Consider the following 14,923-nt stretch of genomic DNA (forward strand, 5'->3'; position numbering starts at 1 on the left):
TCAAACCAGCAAGGATCATAAGGCCTAGGTCATTGATTTCAACCATTTCAACCATTTTCTTCAGAAGAAACCATTTCAACCATTTTCTTCAGAAGAAACATTTTATGGTCTGGTGAAGGGGTATAGAATTGGTAGCTTCTCATTATCTCCCATATCCGACTTAGTTGGCCCTTGAAAGAATTCTAGAAAATACCTGCCTCTTTAGAGAGCACTTCAAAAAACTACTGTTGTAAACTACATATTCGAATAAATTTTGCCAGATTTTCTTACATAATGAGTAAAAAAAATTACTTAGAGTTTATAGGTCCCTCTTAATATGTCTTGAGAAGTTCAAGATGCTGTTGTTGATTCTGGCAACATGCCAGACAAAATTCTGTAGGACATTAAATCTGTATTTCCTCATTAAACTACTTAACTAGCAGGGTAGAAATTGAGGGGGTGAGAGTAAAGACATATGATCTTATAATGTAACTGGTTTGGAAAAGAGAACAAAGACAATATTGAGTAAAAAACAACTTTCTATTTAAATTCCCTATGCTATTTGAACAGCCTCTACATTTTTATAGTTTTTTTCTTAACGCTTACATTGTATAAAGAAGGAAAAACTGTCAAATGAAGTTTTAAAAATGTTTTAAAATAATATAACTTTAACATTTTCTGTGTAAATTTGTCTAAATTAAAATTTACCGAGAAACGTAACTGAACATTTCAAAGGGGCACTAAAATGTAGAGGAAGCATAACAAACTTTTTAGCCAAATTTTATTTTCAAACCAATACGTTTTGTCACTTTACAGAATGTAAATGAAGACAGAGGTAGTGCAGACATGCTGAAAATAGAAACCAGTTTAACAGTAGTGCAGTTACTTGTCTTTTAGAAAGTCATTTGCTTCCTGACTAGTCAGCCTCTTGACCCGTTATATAGATTTTCCTTATTAGAACAAACTAATTTTCCCAAATATTTGCCTTACCAGCATTAGTAAATTCAGCCATTCCTTTTGTTTCTTTTCTTAAGTATAATGATAGATTTTTTTTTTTTTTTTTTGGCACAATCTTTTAAGAATCACATTTTGCATGTCAAAAAATGGCTTTCAAATATAGGGCTTACATACTATCTAGTGCACATTTGGAAAAATGTGTTCAAATGCCCCAAAGTGGTCTCCAGAAAACATACTTTAATAGCATAGTCCAGGACTGTATCTATTTTAGTCATTGGAGTCCAGAATTTTTGGAAATCAACTGAAGCAGCTTTCTGGAAAGAAGAAGGAAGACAGAGTATCTGCTTGGTAACTTTTCTGCTACCACGAAGACCAGTTGTGCTTCTGAAAATTGAAGTCAATGAGATATCTTTTCATATTTAAAATAAATCTGCCTTTTACTTAAGCTAGTTCAAATGATTTTCTCTTTCTTGCAACTAAACTATACCAGACCAAGCCAATGATTGAATAAATCTTTGTCTTCATCATCACTTGCCTATACATGTAAACTCAGATGATTCAAAGGGAGTCTGTGAACCACTCCAAATTGTAAGAAATTGTAATTCGTATGTCATATATGCATTATTTTCTCAGGGAAAAGGGCCATAGATTTCATCAGATACTCAAAGAAGTCTGTTTATTATCATTGGATCTGACGATCCCGTGGTTATGCCAGTAGTTTTTATCCTATATGTGGCACATTGAAAAAGGTATTCCTTAGAGCTTTGATATTTGGTATATATTAATCTGACAGAATAGATTTTTATGAAATTTGGCCCTTAAGAAAATTTACTAGATAGTAATATTTTTTCTAATAAGTCTTAATTTTTGTTCATTTGATTATTTCCAGCTAGAAGTTGATATAGACAAGTTTGAATTGGCTAAGAGAGTGGTATGTTATTCTCTCAAGAACTGATCTAAAATTTTAGAATGAGAATGGCTTTTGGAGCTCTTCTATTCCAACCCTTTATTTTACATATGAGGAAACAAAAGAGGATAAGTAAAATTTCTAAAGTCACAAGTAAAGATCAAGTTCTGTTGATTATCTATCTCCGGAGCTTTTTTTTTAACACTACCAAACATGATAATTGTTATTTCTTTACTCCTTGTCCACATCTGTAATGTATAGTTAGCTCATTTAGAATGCTGTGAGGATGATGCTACTATAATTCCCATTTTAGTAACTGTTTTCTGTTTCTTTGGGGAAATTACATTGTGAATGTTCTGTTAAAACACATGTCAGTTTAAAAAATACTGCCATATGCATATATGTACTTAATCATGGTGTAGTGGATTTGGATTTCCAGTCTTGGATAAATCAATGGAAAGAGTCATTTCAGATATTTTCTTCTCTATTTTTTAGGAATGTGATTAGAAGCTTATTTTTTGTTTGTTTGCTTGTTCATTTTTAAAATTCAAAGTGAGTTTTAAAACAACGTTAAGGGCAGAAAGAGCATAAAAGTGTCACTGTATTAAAAAAAACAAAACAATACAATACAGCGAAATCAGTTACTAGACAATATTTCAAAAGCTACTTTATGAGTTTCAGAGATACTGTGGAAAGTCCACACCTCCTTGGAAACATATACTTTTATACTTCCTATGTTTCTAACTGATATGACATTAACCCACCTCAACAACTCTTCCCTTTATTCTCTACTCTCCCTTCCCCATTTCTCCTGGGGAAAGCCTACTTATTCTATAGGTCCCAGCTATGGGTTTCCCTTTTCTTCCCCCAGTGTTCTACTTCCATAACATTTTATACACTCCTCTACTATGCAATCATTGCGTTGTTTTCATGTTATATATTTGCATGTGTGTCTTCTTCGCTGGATTTATTAATTCCTTGGGTGTCAGGGCTCTTACTCAACTTGATATCTCAAGTTCCTAAACAGAGTCAGACAGATATAATAGATATTCAATATGTTTGTTGAATTATAGATCTGTATATGTTTAAAGCTATTTTTAAAATGATACTTAAAGCCACTGGATTTTTTTGTAAATTTGAAATACTGTTTAGATAAATAATTTCAAAATAAAATGACTTCTAAGATTAAACAGTCATAACTATGTATTTATGATTATAGTTATTTAATATAAACTTTTTAAAATTGGCTTCTAAAGTCTAATCTTATTTCTGATTTTAGGCCTTGAGCTTTCAAGTTAATCTATAGCCCTTATATTTGCATATCAAAAATAAAACATATGATCTGACACAGATTTTTTTGTTTTATTTTTGTATTCTGTAAGTTAAAGGTACTCTGAAATATGATTTGATTGTCAAGATGCTAGAAATTCCAGATCCTTCAACTTCGGTGAGGAAGAGTAGTTCACTTGTTACCGTTAAGAAAAAAAAATCAAGATTCTATTATTCTATTTAAGCGTATTTTTGTTAAATGATATATTCTTACATTGCTTATGCCAATTTTTTTTAATTCCATTTAACTTGCCACCATTTAACTTGCAAATAAAAGGGCTTTCTCTTAAGTAAATGCATACCAAGAGAATTTGCATAAATAGTAATAATGTTTATTGTTGAATTTTGAAGTATTAGTGCTTCCGATACAGAAATATTCGTGTCTTTATCAATAAAAGTCATCTTGATGTGGAAGTAGTTCTTATAAGATTGATTTAATTGGGGCTATGTAATGACAGATTCCCTAAGAATTTATTAAGGCTAAATCTGAGAGAGACCAGTATAGCTCTACATGGTATAACTATAAAAGAATTATTTTTTTTTTTTAGAAAAATTTGAAGTAGTGGTGAAAATGAGAAAATTAGGTAATTCAGTATCATTTTAGTCATAGCTATATTTGTTGTTTTAACAATTTTGTTTGCAGAAAATTTCTAGAATGCATATATTCCAAAAGGGATGTAAATGCCTTATAAAAACAGTTTTTAAAATATGAAAAATATTGTGAATGAGGAAAATAAAATGTGTGAAGAATAATATGACACCAGAGGTAAGGTAATATAAACAGTAACTAATGAGCATTCTTGTATACTTGTTAGAAGTGAGGCACAATTTTAGCTTACAATCACCATGGGTTTCCCAGAAAGGAATTTCTTCGTTCCTTCAAAATAATTTTCTTTTCACTTGATAGCTTTTATCTAAGTTAAATGAACCTGCCCAGTTTTAGTTCATCTGACAGTTAACCTTTTAGGAGGTCCATAAATAGAATTCAGAGAGTCCGTGGACTTGAATGAGAAAAAAATTAATCTTTATTTTTATTTACCTCTAATTAAAATTTAGCATTTCCTTCTTTTGGGAATGTAGGTAACAAAATCCAATATCTATGACTATCACTTTAAGAAATCATATATTAAGGTATCATGTTATAGTTACTATATGTATCAAAATATTTATTCTTATCACTACTTTGAAATTATCTTAGTTACTAGATTCACTGCTAGATCCTCATTATTTAATGTATTACTAAAAGCACATTACTATATCGGAAATTTAAAAATAGTACTTTAATAATCATATTTCAGTATATGTTTTCAGTATATTCCTTTGTAATTCAGTTTATTCATTTAAAAGCATTATTTTGAAAAAGGATTCATTTATTTTACCAGACTAATGGGATTCACGGTCTAAAAATATTTAAGAATCTCTAACTTAGAGGAGGAAACTGCACATGGTTGTATGATAGTAGAGTCTTCCTTTCCAAACTCATAATTCTTCAGTAATTGGATCATTTGAGTACTCATTGGAATTCAACATTATGTTAATAAAAGTCATAATTATCTCTTGCAGAGAAGTGAATGAATATTTGTTTGAAAACATTTAGAACAATGAACATGTATTTCTAGGTAGTTCCTCTTGTATTGTTATAACTAACACTACTATGTAGTTATTAATTTTTTATTTAATGAAGAATTGATTCTGAAGGTAAGTTTCCATGTTATTTATATTATACATATTAGTATATAAGTAAAGTTTGTCAGTTAATCACTTTAGGTTGGCTCTCTGACCTTTTTTGATGAAGAAACTTCAAAATCATTTAATAGATTATTCAGAACCTACTTTGCCATTAGCACTCCTAATATAGCCACAAAATACAATACTTTTATATCAGTGAACAAGAATGAAAGTTTTTCACTGTTTATTTAAATATCCTTTTATAACTACTGGCTTTGTTGTTACAAACTACTTTTATGCTGACAACTTAGACTAAGTTAATTTTATCGGTTTATATATTTCTATTTTAAAAGTTAAACTAGAATATGACTAGGAGGATATTCTTACTAATTTCTCAAACTTGAAAACAGCAATTTTTTTGAATGTTGAATAAATCTTCTTAGAAACAACAAAGAACTGATAAGTCCAAAATACAGATGCTGGCAGGAACCCAGAAAGCACAAAGCTTCTTTTACCTTTAGAGTATTCGTTCATGCTGGCAAACTTCACCTTTGGTTTTTATACTTCATTGATAAGCGTTGAAGCTCCAAAAAGTTACCTTTTCAGTGTAAGCGTGAACCAGAGTAAATCTACCCCATTCACCCAAAGCATGACAGACCCTGACAAGTTGAAACTATAGGACATCTCAAGAATAAACTAATAGTACAAATTTACATCAGTTTGGTCCAAAAAACTTGAAACCTGAATTTATTTAGTTGAAAGTGGTCCACTGGTGGATCCCAGGTTGCTTGAAAGAAACATAAATGAATGCTTCTGTTTAAAAAAATCTTCATACATCATTTTTCAAGAAAAATAAACAGCTTACCCTAAAAAATAATTTCTGCACATGTGTGGAAACAACGGACCGTGGTCTAAAGCCAGAAGACAGCAAGAACAGATCTGTAAAGCCCTCAGCTACTAGAATTATGAGTCATAGTCTATAAAATAAAAGTTTTTTTAAAAGAAAATCAGTCGAAAATATCTGCATGGACTAGAAGCTTTAAGGATTTACTAGCCACTTGAAGAGCCAAAATTAAATTATAGAACTTCTGGAAATGAAAAGTAAAATAATTAAAATAAATATCTATGGCAGGAATTAAAGAGGATTATTGAACTGGGTGAGACATTAAATAAAATTATCCAGAATGGCACATGCATACAAGAAAATACAATATACGAAAAATAAAATTAAATTAAAATAATTGAAGACATGGAAGATAAAAATAAGGTCTAACTTCTTACTGGAGTTGCAGAAGGAGAGAAAAGAATGGGAGAGCAAATCCTTACTAAAAGAAATTCTAAAGATATATTTCACGCAGATGGAAAATTATCTCAGATGGAAAGTCAGTTGAAAGAAAGAATGAAAAAAAAAGGAAAATATGTTGGTAAATGTAGACATTCATAAAACAGTATCCAACAAAAACTATTATAAGTTGTGTAGTTAACAGAATTTTTAAGTGTTCTCAAGCATTTGTATGGCCTGGGAGAAGGCTAAGGTTATTCAATAGTTAAGTATACATTTTTTCTAAAAGAATAGAAACTATAAAGTTTTCAAATCAGTAAAATGAAAACACATGAATTATTAATTTTAAAAGGAAAATCTAAAACTGGCTCTCAGCCTTGGCTATCCAATACATTAACTTGGGGAACTTTGAAAAATCCTAATCCAGGGGTAGCTCCATCGTGTAGTGGTTAGCAGGTCTGCTTTATACGCAGAAGGTCTTGGGTTCGCTCCCCAGGTGGGGCTACGGACCATACCCCAGGTGCACCAGGCCCCAGGTGCACCCTGCGAACCTGTGGGAGGAGATGCCCCGCCTTCAGAGATCCAATTCTTAAGGGGGGACAGCAACATCCATAGGTCAGGGGTGAAAGTGGGGGGTGGGTATTAAAGAGGGAGGAAAATAAATCCTAATCCATCCTACACCAATTAAATCAGACTCTCTAAGTAATTTTAAAGCTCCCGAGGTGATTCTAAAGAAAGTGTGGAGGGAGAGAACAGGTAGAGCAGATAGTTCAGAGCAAGATACTGTATATAAATCAAACTATATCACTAAATCACATTAAAAATTAATACTATAATTAAAAGAATATCAGACTAGATTTAAAAATCCACTTTATGCTGCTTTTGAGAGACATATCCAAAATATAAGACTTTAGAATAATTATAATTTTTAGATTTTTCATAATGATAAAAGTTGAGATTTAACAGGAAAATATGTGTTTAATTTGTATCTGCCTAATGGTATATCTTCAATATATATAAAGCAAGAATTGACAGACCAATCTATAGTTGTTTTAGGGAGATTTATTTTGTTTTTCCCAATATTATACTTAGATAAATTTTAACACTCTTTAAGAGAAATTTTAAGAGTAGTGTAATCCATTTCCTTATATTCATTACCTAGGACTCATTAATAGTTAACATACTGTTACTTTGCTTTACATCTCTCTGTGTGTACGTGTGTGTGTGTGTGTGTGTGTGTGTGCGTGTGTGTGTGTGTGTGTGTGTAGATAATATACCTTATTTTGTTTCTTTTCTGAAGTATATGAGTTACTGCAATCCTTAAATACTTTAGCAAATATCACACTCAGGAAATTTAACATTACTATAGTTACATAATACACAGTCGTTATTCACATTTTCCAGATTATTGCAATAATGTTTATTATAACGGTGGATTAGTTGTTTGATCCAAGATCTAGTCAAAGAGCACACGGTTTAGTTGAATATCAGTTAGGCTTCATTAATCTAGAAAATTGCTTGTGTTTAGATTCATATTAAACATTTTTGATAGGCATACTATATAGATGACATATTCTCAGTATATCACTAAAAGGGCACACGTCAGTTTTTCCCATTATTGGTGATGTTATTTGATCATTTGACTAAGGTGGTATCCACCAGATTTCTCCATTGTAAAGGTATCTTTAATCTGTAATCTGTGAGGTTATGCATGAAGACTAAGTAAATTTACTGTTCCTTGATAGTTTTCACATGTGGCTTTAGCATCCTTTAATGGTCTTTCCAGAATCGAGTTTGTGTTTTGTTTTGTTTTTTACAGTAGTGATTGGTAAATGGTACTTTTTTTTTTTAATTTTTACCTTGCTTAAACTTTCTTCTGTAAAGAACTTTCCCTTTTCCCTCTGTCTTTAATACCTATGGACTCATAGATTTTTAAAAAATTTAATGTGTTATAAGTCATTCCTATCATTATTCATTATGATGCCAAAAACATCCCAAATTAGTTAGTGGAAACTCCTGTAATCCAGTTCCTTTTAATATGCTCCCATTAGTTTTGGAGCATTACCTTACTTTCTAGTACAATAAGATTATCCAGGCTCCCCTTGTACTTTCTCTACTTCAACCCTGGAATAAGCCATTTCTCTAAGAATACAGGTTCCTTTTGTGAGAGACCAAATTCTGGCATTAATTATGCTCATTGTTACTGGGATATCATTGCTTCTACACCCTTTCATAAGAAACCTCTAATTCTAGCCCATCACTAAAGTTCTCTCTCCCTTTTTCCCCATTCTGAATTTGTATCTCCAGCAACTTTAGTTTATTTTCCCCTTCTCTCAGCACTTCAGTACATGCAAAATAATTTCAAAATGGCTGCATCAGAACCACAATAACATACTAAGTAAAATTCAGGATTTCTTTGTGGTTCTTTTTGTCCTTAAAATAACCCATTTAGGTTATTTATTTATAGTCAGCACATTGTGTTTAGAAGTGATCAGGGTTTTTTTGCTCCTATGTTACTCAATATATAGTTAGGTTCATTAGTTTTTCTTACTGTTTTGTGTTTGTTTTTTGCGATTCCTGTGAATTTTATTTTTTTGAATCTGTAAAACTAACAGTTTTCAAAAGTTAAAACTACAAAAAAGGTATATTCAGATGTCCCATCCCTTCCTTAAAACATCTACCTTGTTTCCAAATCCTGAGGTTTTATTTTTTTATATTTAATCTCTTTTTTTTTTTTGAAAAAAATGAAAAAAAATCAAATCAATTTATAGAGATTTTCCTTTTTCTGCGTCTTTAAGAAAAAATTGGAAGATTTTTGACACAAATTCAGTAATCGAGAGAGCAAGCGTTTGAAAAGTAAGACCATATAGTATTTGAATAACATGATTAAAAACGTGCCCTAATGGCCATATATAAAATAGTGTATCCACAAACTGCAGTCATCTTCATTTCACCAATACATGTAACATTTATAAAAATATTTTACAAAAATTTATAAAATTTTAAAATTACATTTTTAAAATGTTACATTAAATTTATAAAAAACTAGAAAGCAAATGTCAAGATTCAAAGGGTTGAAATTATGCAGAGTATATTCTCTAAAGACAATGCTATTAAGCTAAAAGTTGATACCAAAAGGCAAACCGGTGATTCTCAGAGGTTTAGAAAATAATCTAAAAAACATCCATGAGCTGAATTATATTGAAAATTAGAAAATATTTCAACTAAATAATACTTTTTTGTGAAAAAAAAAACTTATCAAAAAATGTTATAAAAATGCTTTATATTAAAATTTGTGGATATGGCTAAAGTATCACTTAGAGGAAAATTTATAGCTTAAATGCATATATTATAAAGAAGAAAAGCTGAAAATTAATGAACTAGGAATCTATCTCAAAAAGAGAAATCAGCAAATAAGTATCACGCCCCCCCCCCAAAAAAAGCGAAAAAGAAATAAAGATAAGAGCAGGAAGAAAGATCAACAGAGATAAAACTTAGAATTTTGTAAAGACAGTATTAAAATGTTAAATATCTGAGGCAAAAGTCACAAATAATCAATTTCGGAATTTAAAGGATTTGAAGACATTTAAAAGATAACAAGTACAATGAATAATTTTGTGATCATAAATTTAACAGAACGACATAATCATTAAAGATATTAAATCAGTGGTTAAAAAACTTCTCGAAAGTAAAACTCCAGGCCCATATGGCTTCATCAGCAAGTTCTAGTTAGCATTCAAGGAAAAATGAATTCTGTTATACACAGACTCTTTAAAAATAGAATATAAGGAAACCTCTCACACTCATCTTAGGAGTCTAGTATAACCTTGATATTAAAACCCTCCATAGACAGTACAAAAAGGGAAAGTTAATAATCTGGTCTCACTCAGGAACAGATGCAAAAATCCTAAAATATATGTATAGTCACTCCTCATTACTTACAAATTCGTATCTGCAATGTAATCTTGCTAAAATTTATTTCTAAATCCAGTATCAGTACTCATGGCATTTTCAGTTATTTGTGGATATGAGCAGAGTGTCGAAAAAGTTGAGTCATCTGACACACACCTTCCCAGCTGAAGTTGAACAAGAAACACTCTGTCTTGTTGCAGCAATCAAGTACAGTCATGCATTGTTTAACATCAAGATAATGTCCTAAGAAATGCGTTGTTCGGTTATTTCCTCATTGTACAAACATCATTGAGTGTGCTTACACAAATCTAGATGGTATGTAGCGTACTGCACACCTGGACTATATGGTATATAGCCCACTGATCCTAGGCTACAAGCTTGTACAGGATGTTACTGTATAAAACAGCTTGAGATTAAATCAAGCACACAAGAAAATGATGTAATCGAGAGCCAAGATAATCATGAGATATATAAGGCTGCTGCTGGCACTGTCAACACAAACTTGTTTTTGTAAGAAAGAATACACTCTAAAATAATGATAAAGAATATAATATAGTAGATAAATAAATGACTATTGGTTGTTTATTATCATCAAGTATTATGTACTATACATAATTGTGTGTATTATACTTTTATATGACTGGCAGAACAGTAGGTGTGTTTACACCAGCATCACCACAAACATGTGAGTAATACATTGCTACATTATAATGTCAGTGATAGGAACTTTTCAGCTCCATTATAATTTTATGGGACCACCGTCATATATGCAGTCCAAACTTTGAAATGTTGTTATGTAGAGCATGATTGTATAAGGAAATGTCCATTTCTCAATCTATTTAGGGTCACATTTTTTGCATTTTTATGATATTGCTTTTAAAATGGCCCCAATGCATAGTGTTGAAATTCTGTCTATTGTATCTAAGCACAACAAGGCTATATTAATAAATGCCTTACAGAGAAAATGCCTATGAGAGGTAAGCTTCCTTTAGGCATGAGTTATAATAGTGTTGACTGTGAGTTGTGTTAATAAATCATAATGTATATTAAATAAAATATCTTTACACAGAAACACATATACATCCAAGCTATCTGCTGATCTGTTGAGAAAAATGTTGTTACCAGAGGCCTAAGCCTATATTTCCCTTAGGAGCCATGGTTTAGTGTTTGTGGTGACTTTATATACCATAACTGCCACAAATAGTAAGAAGTGACTATATATACATATATAAAACAAATACTCTGTGAAAAGGATAATGTATTAAAACTACTCTATGAAAGAGATAAAATATCAAATCCAAATTAGATCATTCCCAAAAATGGAAGGTTGATTTAACACTACAAAATTAATGAGTGTACTCTACCACATAAACAGATTAAAGTCTTATCTGAATAGCTGAGTAGAATGAATTTGATAAAATCCAACATAGTTGGGTTTTAAAAATTTTTTTAAAGCACTGTCAAAGTATAAAAGAAGTTTTTTAAACTTTAACAATAGTAGTATACAAAACCTACAACAGTCATTGCATTTAATGGTGAAACACTGGAATGTTATCTCTGAGACTAGGAACAAAATAGCAGTGCCTGCTCATACTTCTATTTAACATTGTATTAGAAGTCTTGGGCAAAACAGGCAAGAAATAGGTGGAAGCTTGCATGGGTGGGTAGACAGGGAAGAAAGAAATACAAATGTCATTTTTCACTGATTATATAATTAGATACCTAGATTAGAATACTCAAAATAATATACAGATAAGCAATCGAGATAACAGGAACTTAGTAAAGTTGCTGGATACAAAATCAGTATATAAAAATCAGTTGTATTTCTGTAACCAACTATGAAAAATGAAATTTTAATAACAAAGTTTATCCATAGGGGAAAAACAATAATGGCGTTAAAAAAAAATGACATGAGAAATATACATCTAACATGATTAGTCTTTAAACTGTAAATATATGTTTGATACAAATAAAAAATTAAGGCGCTAAACCAAATAATTTGAAATGGACTGAGAATTAATGTTATTAGGTTAATCCATGTGATTATATCATATGTTGAATTGAATTATCCATACAGATAGAATATTCATGATGTGCTTTTTAAAATAAAGAGTATCAGAAATTTTTTGCTAATAGTTTACTAGTATAGAATTTAATGTGAGACAAATTCTTTTACTGTGTCCAGGAAGATCATTAGTGGATGTACCACAAAATAATTTAATGTACTATAAAACAATATTAATAGCTAACAATAATATTTACCACTTTTTGAGCATTCACCACGTACCAGATATTGAGTCAAGCATTATAAATGCATTATGTCGTCTAATGCTTGAAACAGCTTTTAAAGGTAGATACCATTATTTTCCCCATAGATAAAGAACAGAATCAGGTTTTCATCTTAGTCTCTCTGACTGCAGAACTCTTGTTTTTAACCATAGCCCCAAGTAAAGATTAGAATGACAAACTAGTTGTAGATATAATATTACATATTGTTATAGATTCTCATTTAACTGGTTATGATTTGGGTATTCAAATTAATTGAGCAGTGTCAGCTATATACCAGACATTTCTATGGTCCTTATCTACTGGGTCTTTGCACTGTTTAGCAACTTGGAACCTATGCCACAGTTTTCAGCCCTCTCTCTTCATTGGAACTAATGTATTGTGATATTTCAAGTATTTTGTTATAGGCATTACCCATACAAATAATAATCCGCTTCCTGATTGGCTTCAGTACAGAAAATTACCTCTTGCACTCTTAAGAGCAGCTCTTTTCACTGGAAGACTTTCTAGCTATTGCTTGTAAGAACTGACACTCATCTGAAGGTCATAGTCAGAATTATTGAGTTGTCTTATCGGTATAGAAAATGAAGACCCTCTTTAGTGAAATGCTATTTCCTTATACCATCATAACTCTTTTTCAGAGTTCTTAAATAAAACTTTATTGACAAAAATATTTTAATAGTTTCATATTATTTATATGGTACTATACAGTGGCATGCACTCTATCAGGCATGTCTTATATGGTTCATTTATAATCAAATGGTGATTGCAGTCATTTCTATAAAATGTTAGAACATCAACATTTGTTAAAAATGTAACTATTGATTATGTTCCTCTTCTGAAAAAAAAATCAACTTTATATTATTTTGACTTAATAGTGCCTTTTCCAGGAGCTTAACCTACTGTCTGTAGTTAACCCCTCCTTAATTACCCTAAGGTAATATACTAGCCAAGGTATAAGGGAGAGAAGCTGAACAGGTTCTCTTGGCCTTTTAGACTTCAAGGAACCAAGAGGCTGTTTTTGCCTAATTATTTCCCTCCACTTTCTTTACTTTATTTTTCCAATATCTACTCATAATTTTTTTAAAGAAAATTATCTTAACTTCAGTGACAATGACATACATCTGAAATTGATTTTTATTATTGTTTTGCTATCAGCATTAGGACCAGAGGCTTCCAACCAGCAAGTCTGCTGTTTTCCTTCATCCTTGCTGTCATGTAGAGCCATATTAGTTGCATTTGACCAACTTTAAAATATGTTCATTTCTGGTTTTGTTCACCTTCATTTTTTCCCGTGTTTTTGGACATGAAGAAAGCTCTTAAATAAAAATAAAATAAAATTTTTTCATAACTTAAAAAATATTCTATTTGTTTTTTTCTTCAATCCTTTTAAATCATCAAGTCAAAGTACAAAGATATTGTTATATTGACTACTGAGAATTGATTTGTTAATGGATTTTTTTATCTCTAAAGACAATTTTCAAAGTGTGGTCTGGAGATCCAAGACCCCTTCGGGATCTCTGTAGGGGAGAAATTATTTTCACAGTAATACTAACATGTCATTTGCCTTTTTAACTCTCATTCTCTCATGAGTGTAGAGTGTAGTTTTCTAGAGACTACATGGTACACGAAGTTGGAATAGCTTGTATGCAAAAACAGATGTGAGATTCCATCAGTCTTCTTTTAAGCCAGCCATTAAAGAGACTTGAAAAAATGTAAAACCACACCTCATTTTTCACTCTCTTTAATATAGATTTTTCATTAAAAATATATAATTTACAGTAACATATACTTTATGAGTGAATTAATAAATGTTTTTTAAACTATTCAGTTTTAATTTCAAATATAATATTATTGACAGATATAACCTATATAAACAAAGCTCTTTAAGACCCTCAGTAATTTTTAAATGTGTTAAAGGAATCCCGAGACCAAAAAGTTAGAGCCAGTAATCTATATGACATTTTTTATTCTCAAATGTTTGAACTTTATATTCATTCTGCTTTTTTATAAAACAAAATAATCTGTTTTTAGGTTGCTACAAACCTCAGGAAAGATCAGATTACTTGATGTTGGCAGCTGCTTTAACCCCTTTCTGAAGTTTGAAGAATTTCTAACTGTTGGCATAGACATTGTACCTGCTGTAGAGGTATGCATAATTATGTTTTGTTTTGATATTTGAATAATTTACATGTATATTTACAAAGGAAAAGCACTCTTTACATTCCTGAAGTAGCAAATATATTTACTATTGTAACTTGATAAGAGATTTTTTCTATTTGAAACTAAATGTATATTACATGAAATTTTTTGAGCATTTGGTTAACCAAATTTTTGAGCATTTGGTTAACTTGACCAGTACCATATTTTTATTTTTCCTATTTTTCTTCCCTGTTTATCATCTATTGTCGTAGTCTGGAAACTTTAGTAGATTGCAGAGATTTCCAGATAGCTGTAGTGTTTGGGCTTTTTGTTTGGATTTTTTTTAATGTATCTCTTACTGAAATGTGTTATGATATAGAGCCATTATGGAATAGTGGAAAGAACAAAAGTGCTGGAGTCAACCAAAATTTTATTAAATCCCAGCTATTTGTTGTACTTAG

General features: G+C 30.8%; 1 protein-coding gene across 1 annotated transcript in view; it reads left to right on the forward strand.

Annotated features, from left to right (window-relative positions):
* The window catches only part of BMT2 (base methyltransferase of 25S rRNA 2 homolog), a 106,193-nt gene that overhangs the window by 68,236 nt on the left and 23,034 nt on the right, over positions 1-14,923 (forward strand). The window contains exon 4 of the mRNA XM_011372428.2: positions 14,355-14,469. Within this exon, the coding sequence (XP_011370730.1) occupies positions 14,355-14,469 (115 nt within the window). The remainder of the gene's footprint in view (positions 1-14,354; positions 14,470-14,923) is intronic.

Source organism: Pteropus vampyrus, unplaced genomic scaffold (assembly GCF_000151845.1).
Source record: "Pteropus vampyrus isolate Shadow unplaced genomic scaffold, Pvam_2.0 Scaffold206, whole genome shotgun sequence".
Lineage (NCBI taxonomy): Eukaryota > Metazoa > Chordata > Mammalia > Chiroptera > Pteropodidae > Pteropus > Pteropus vampyrus.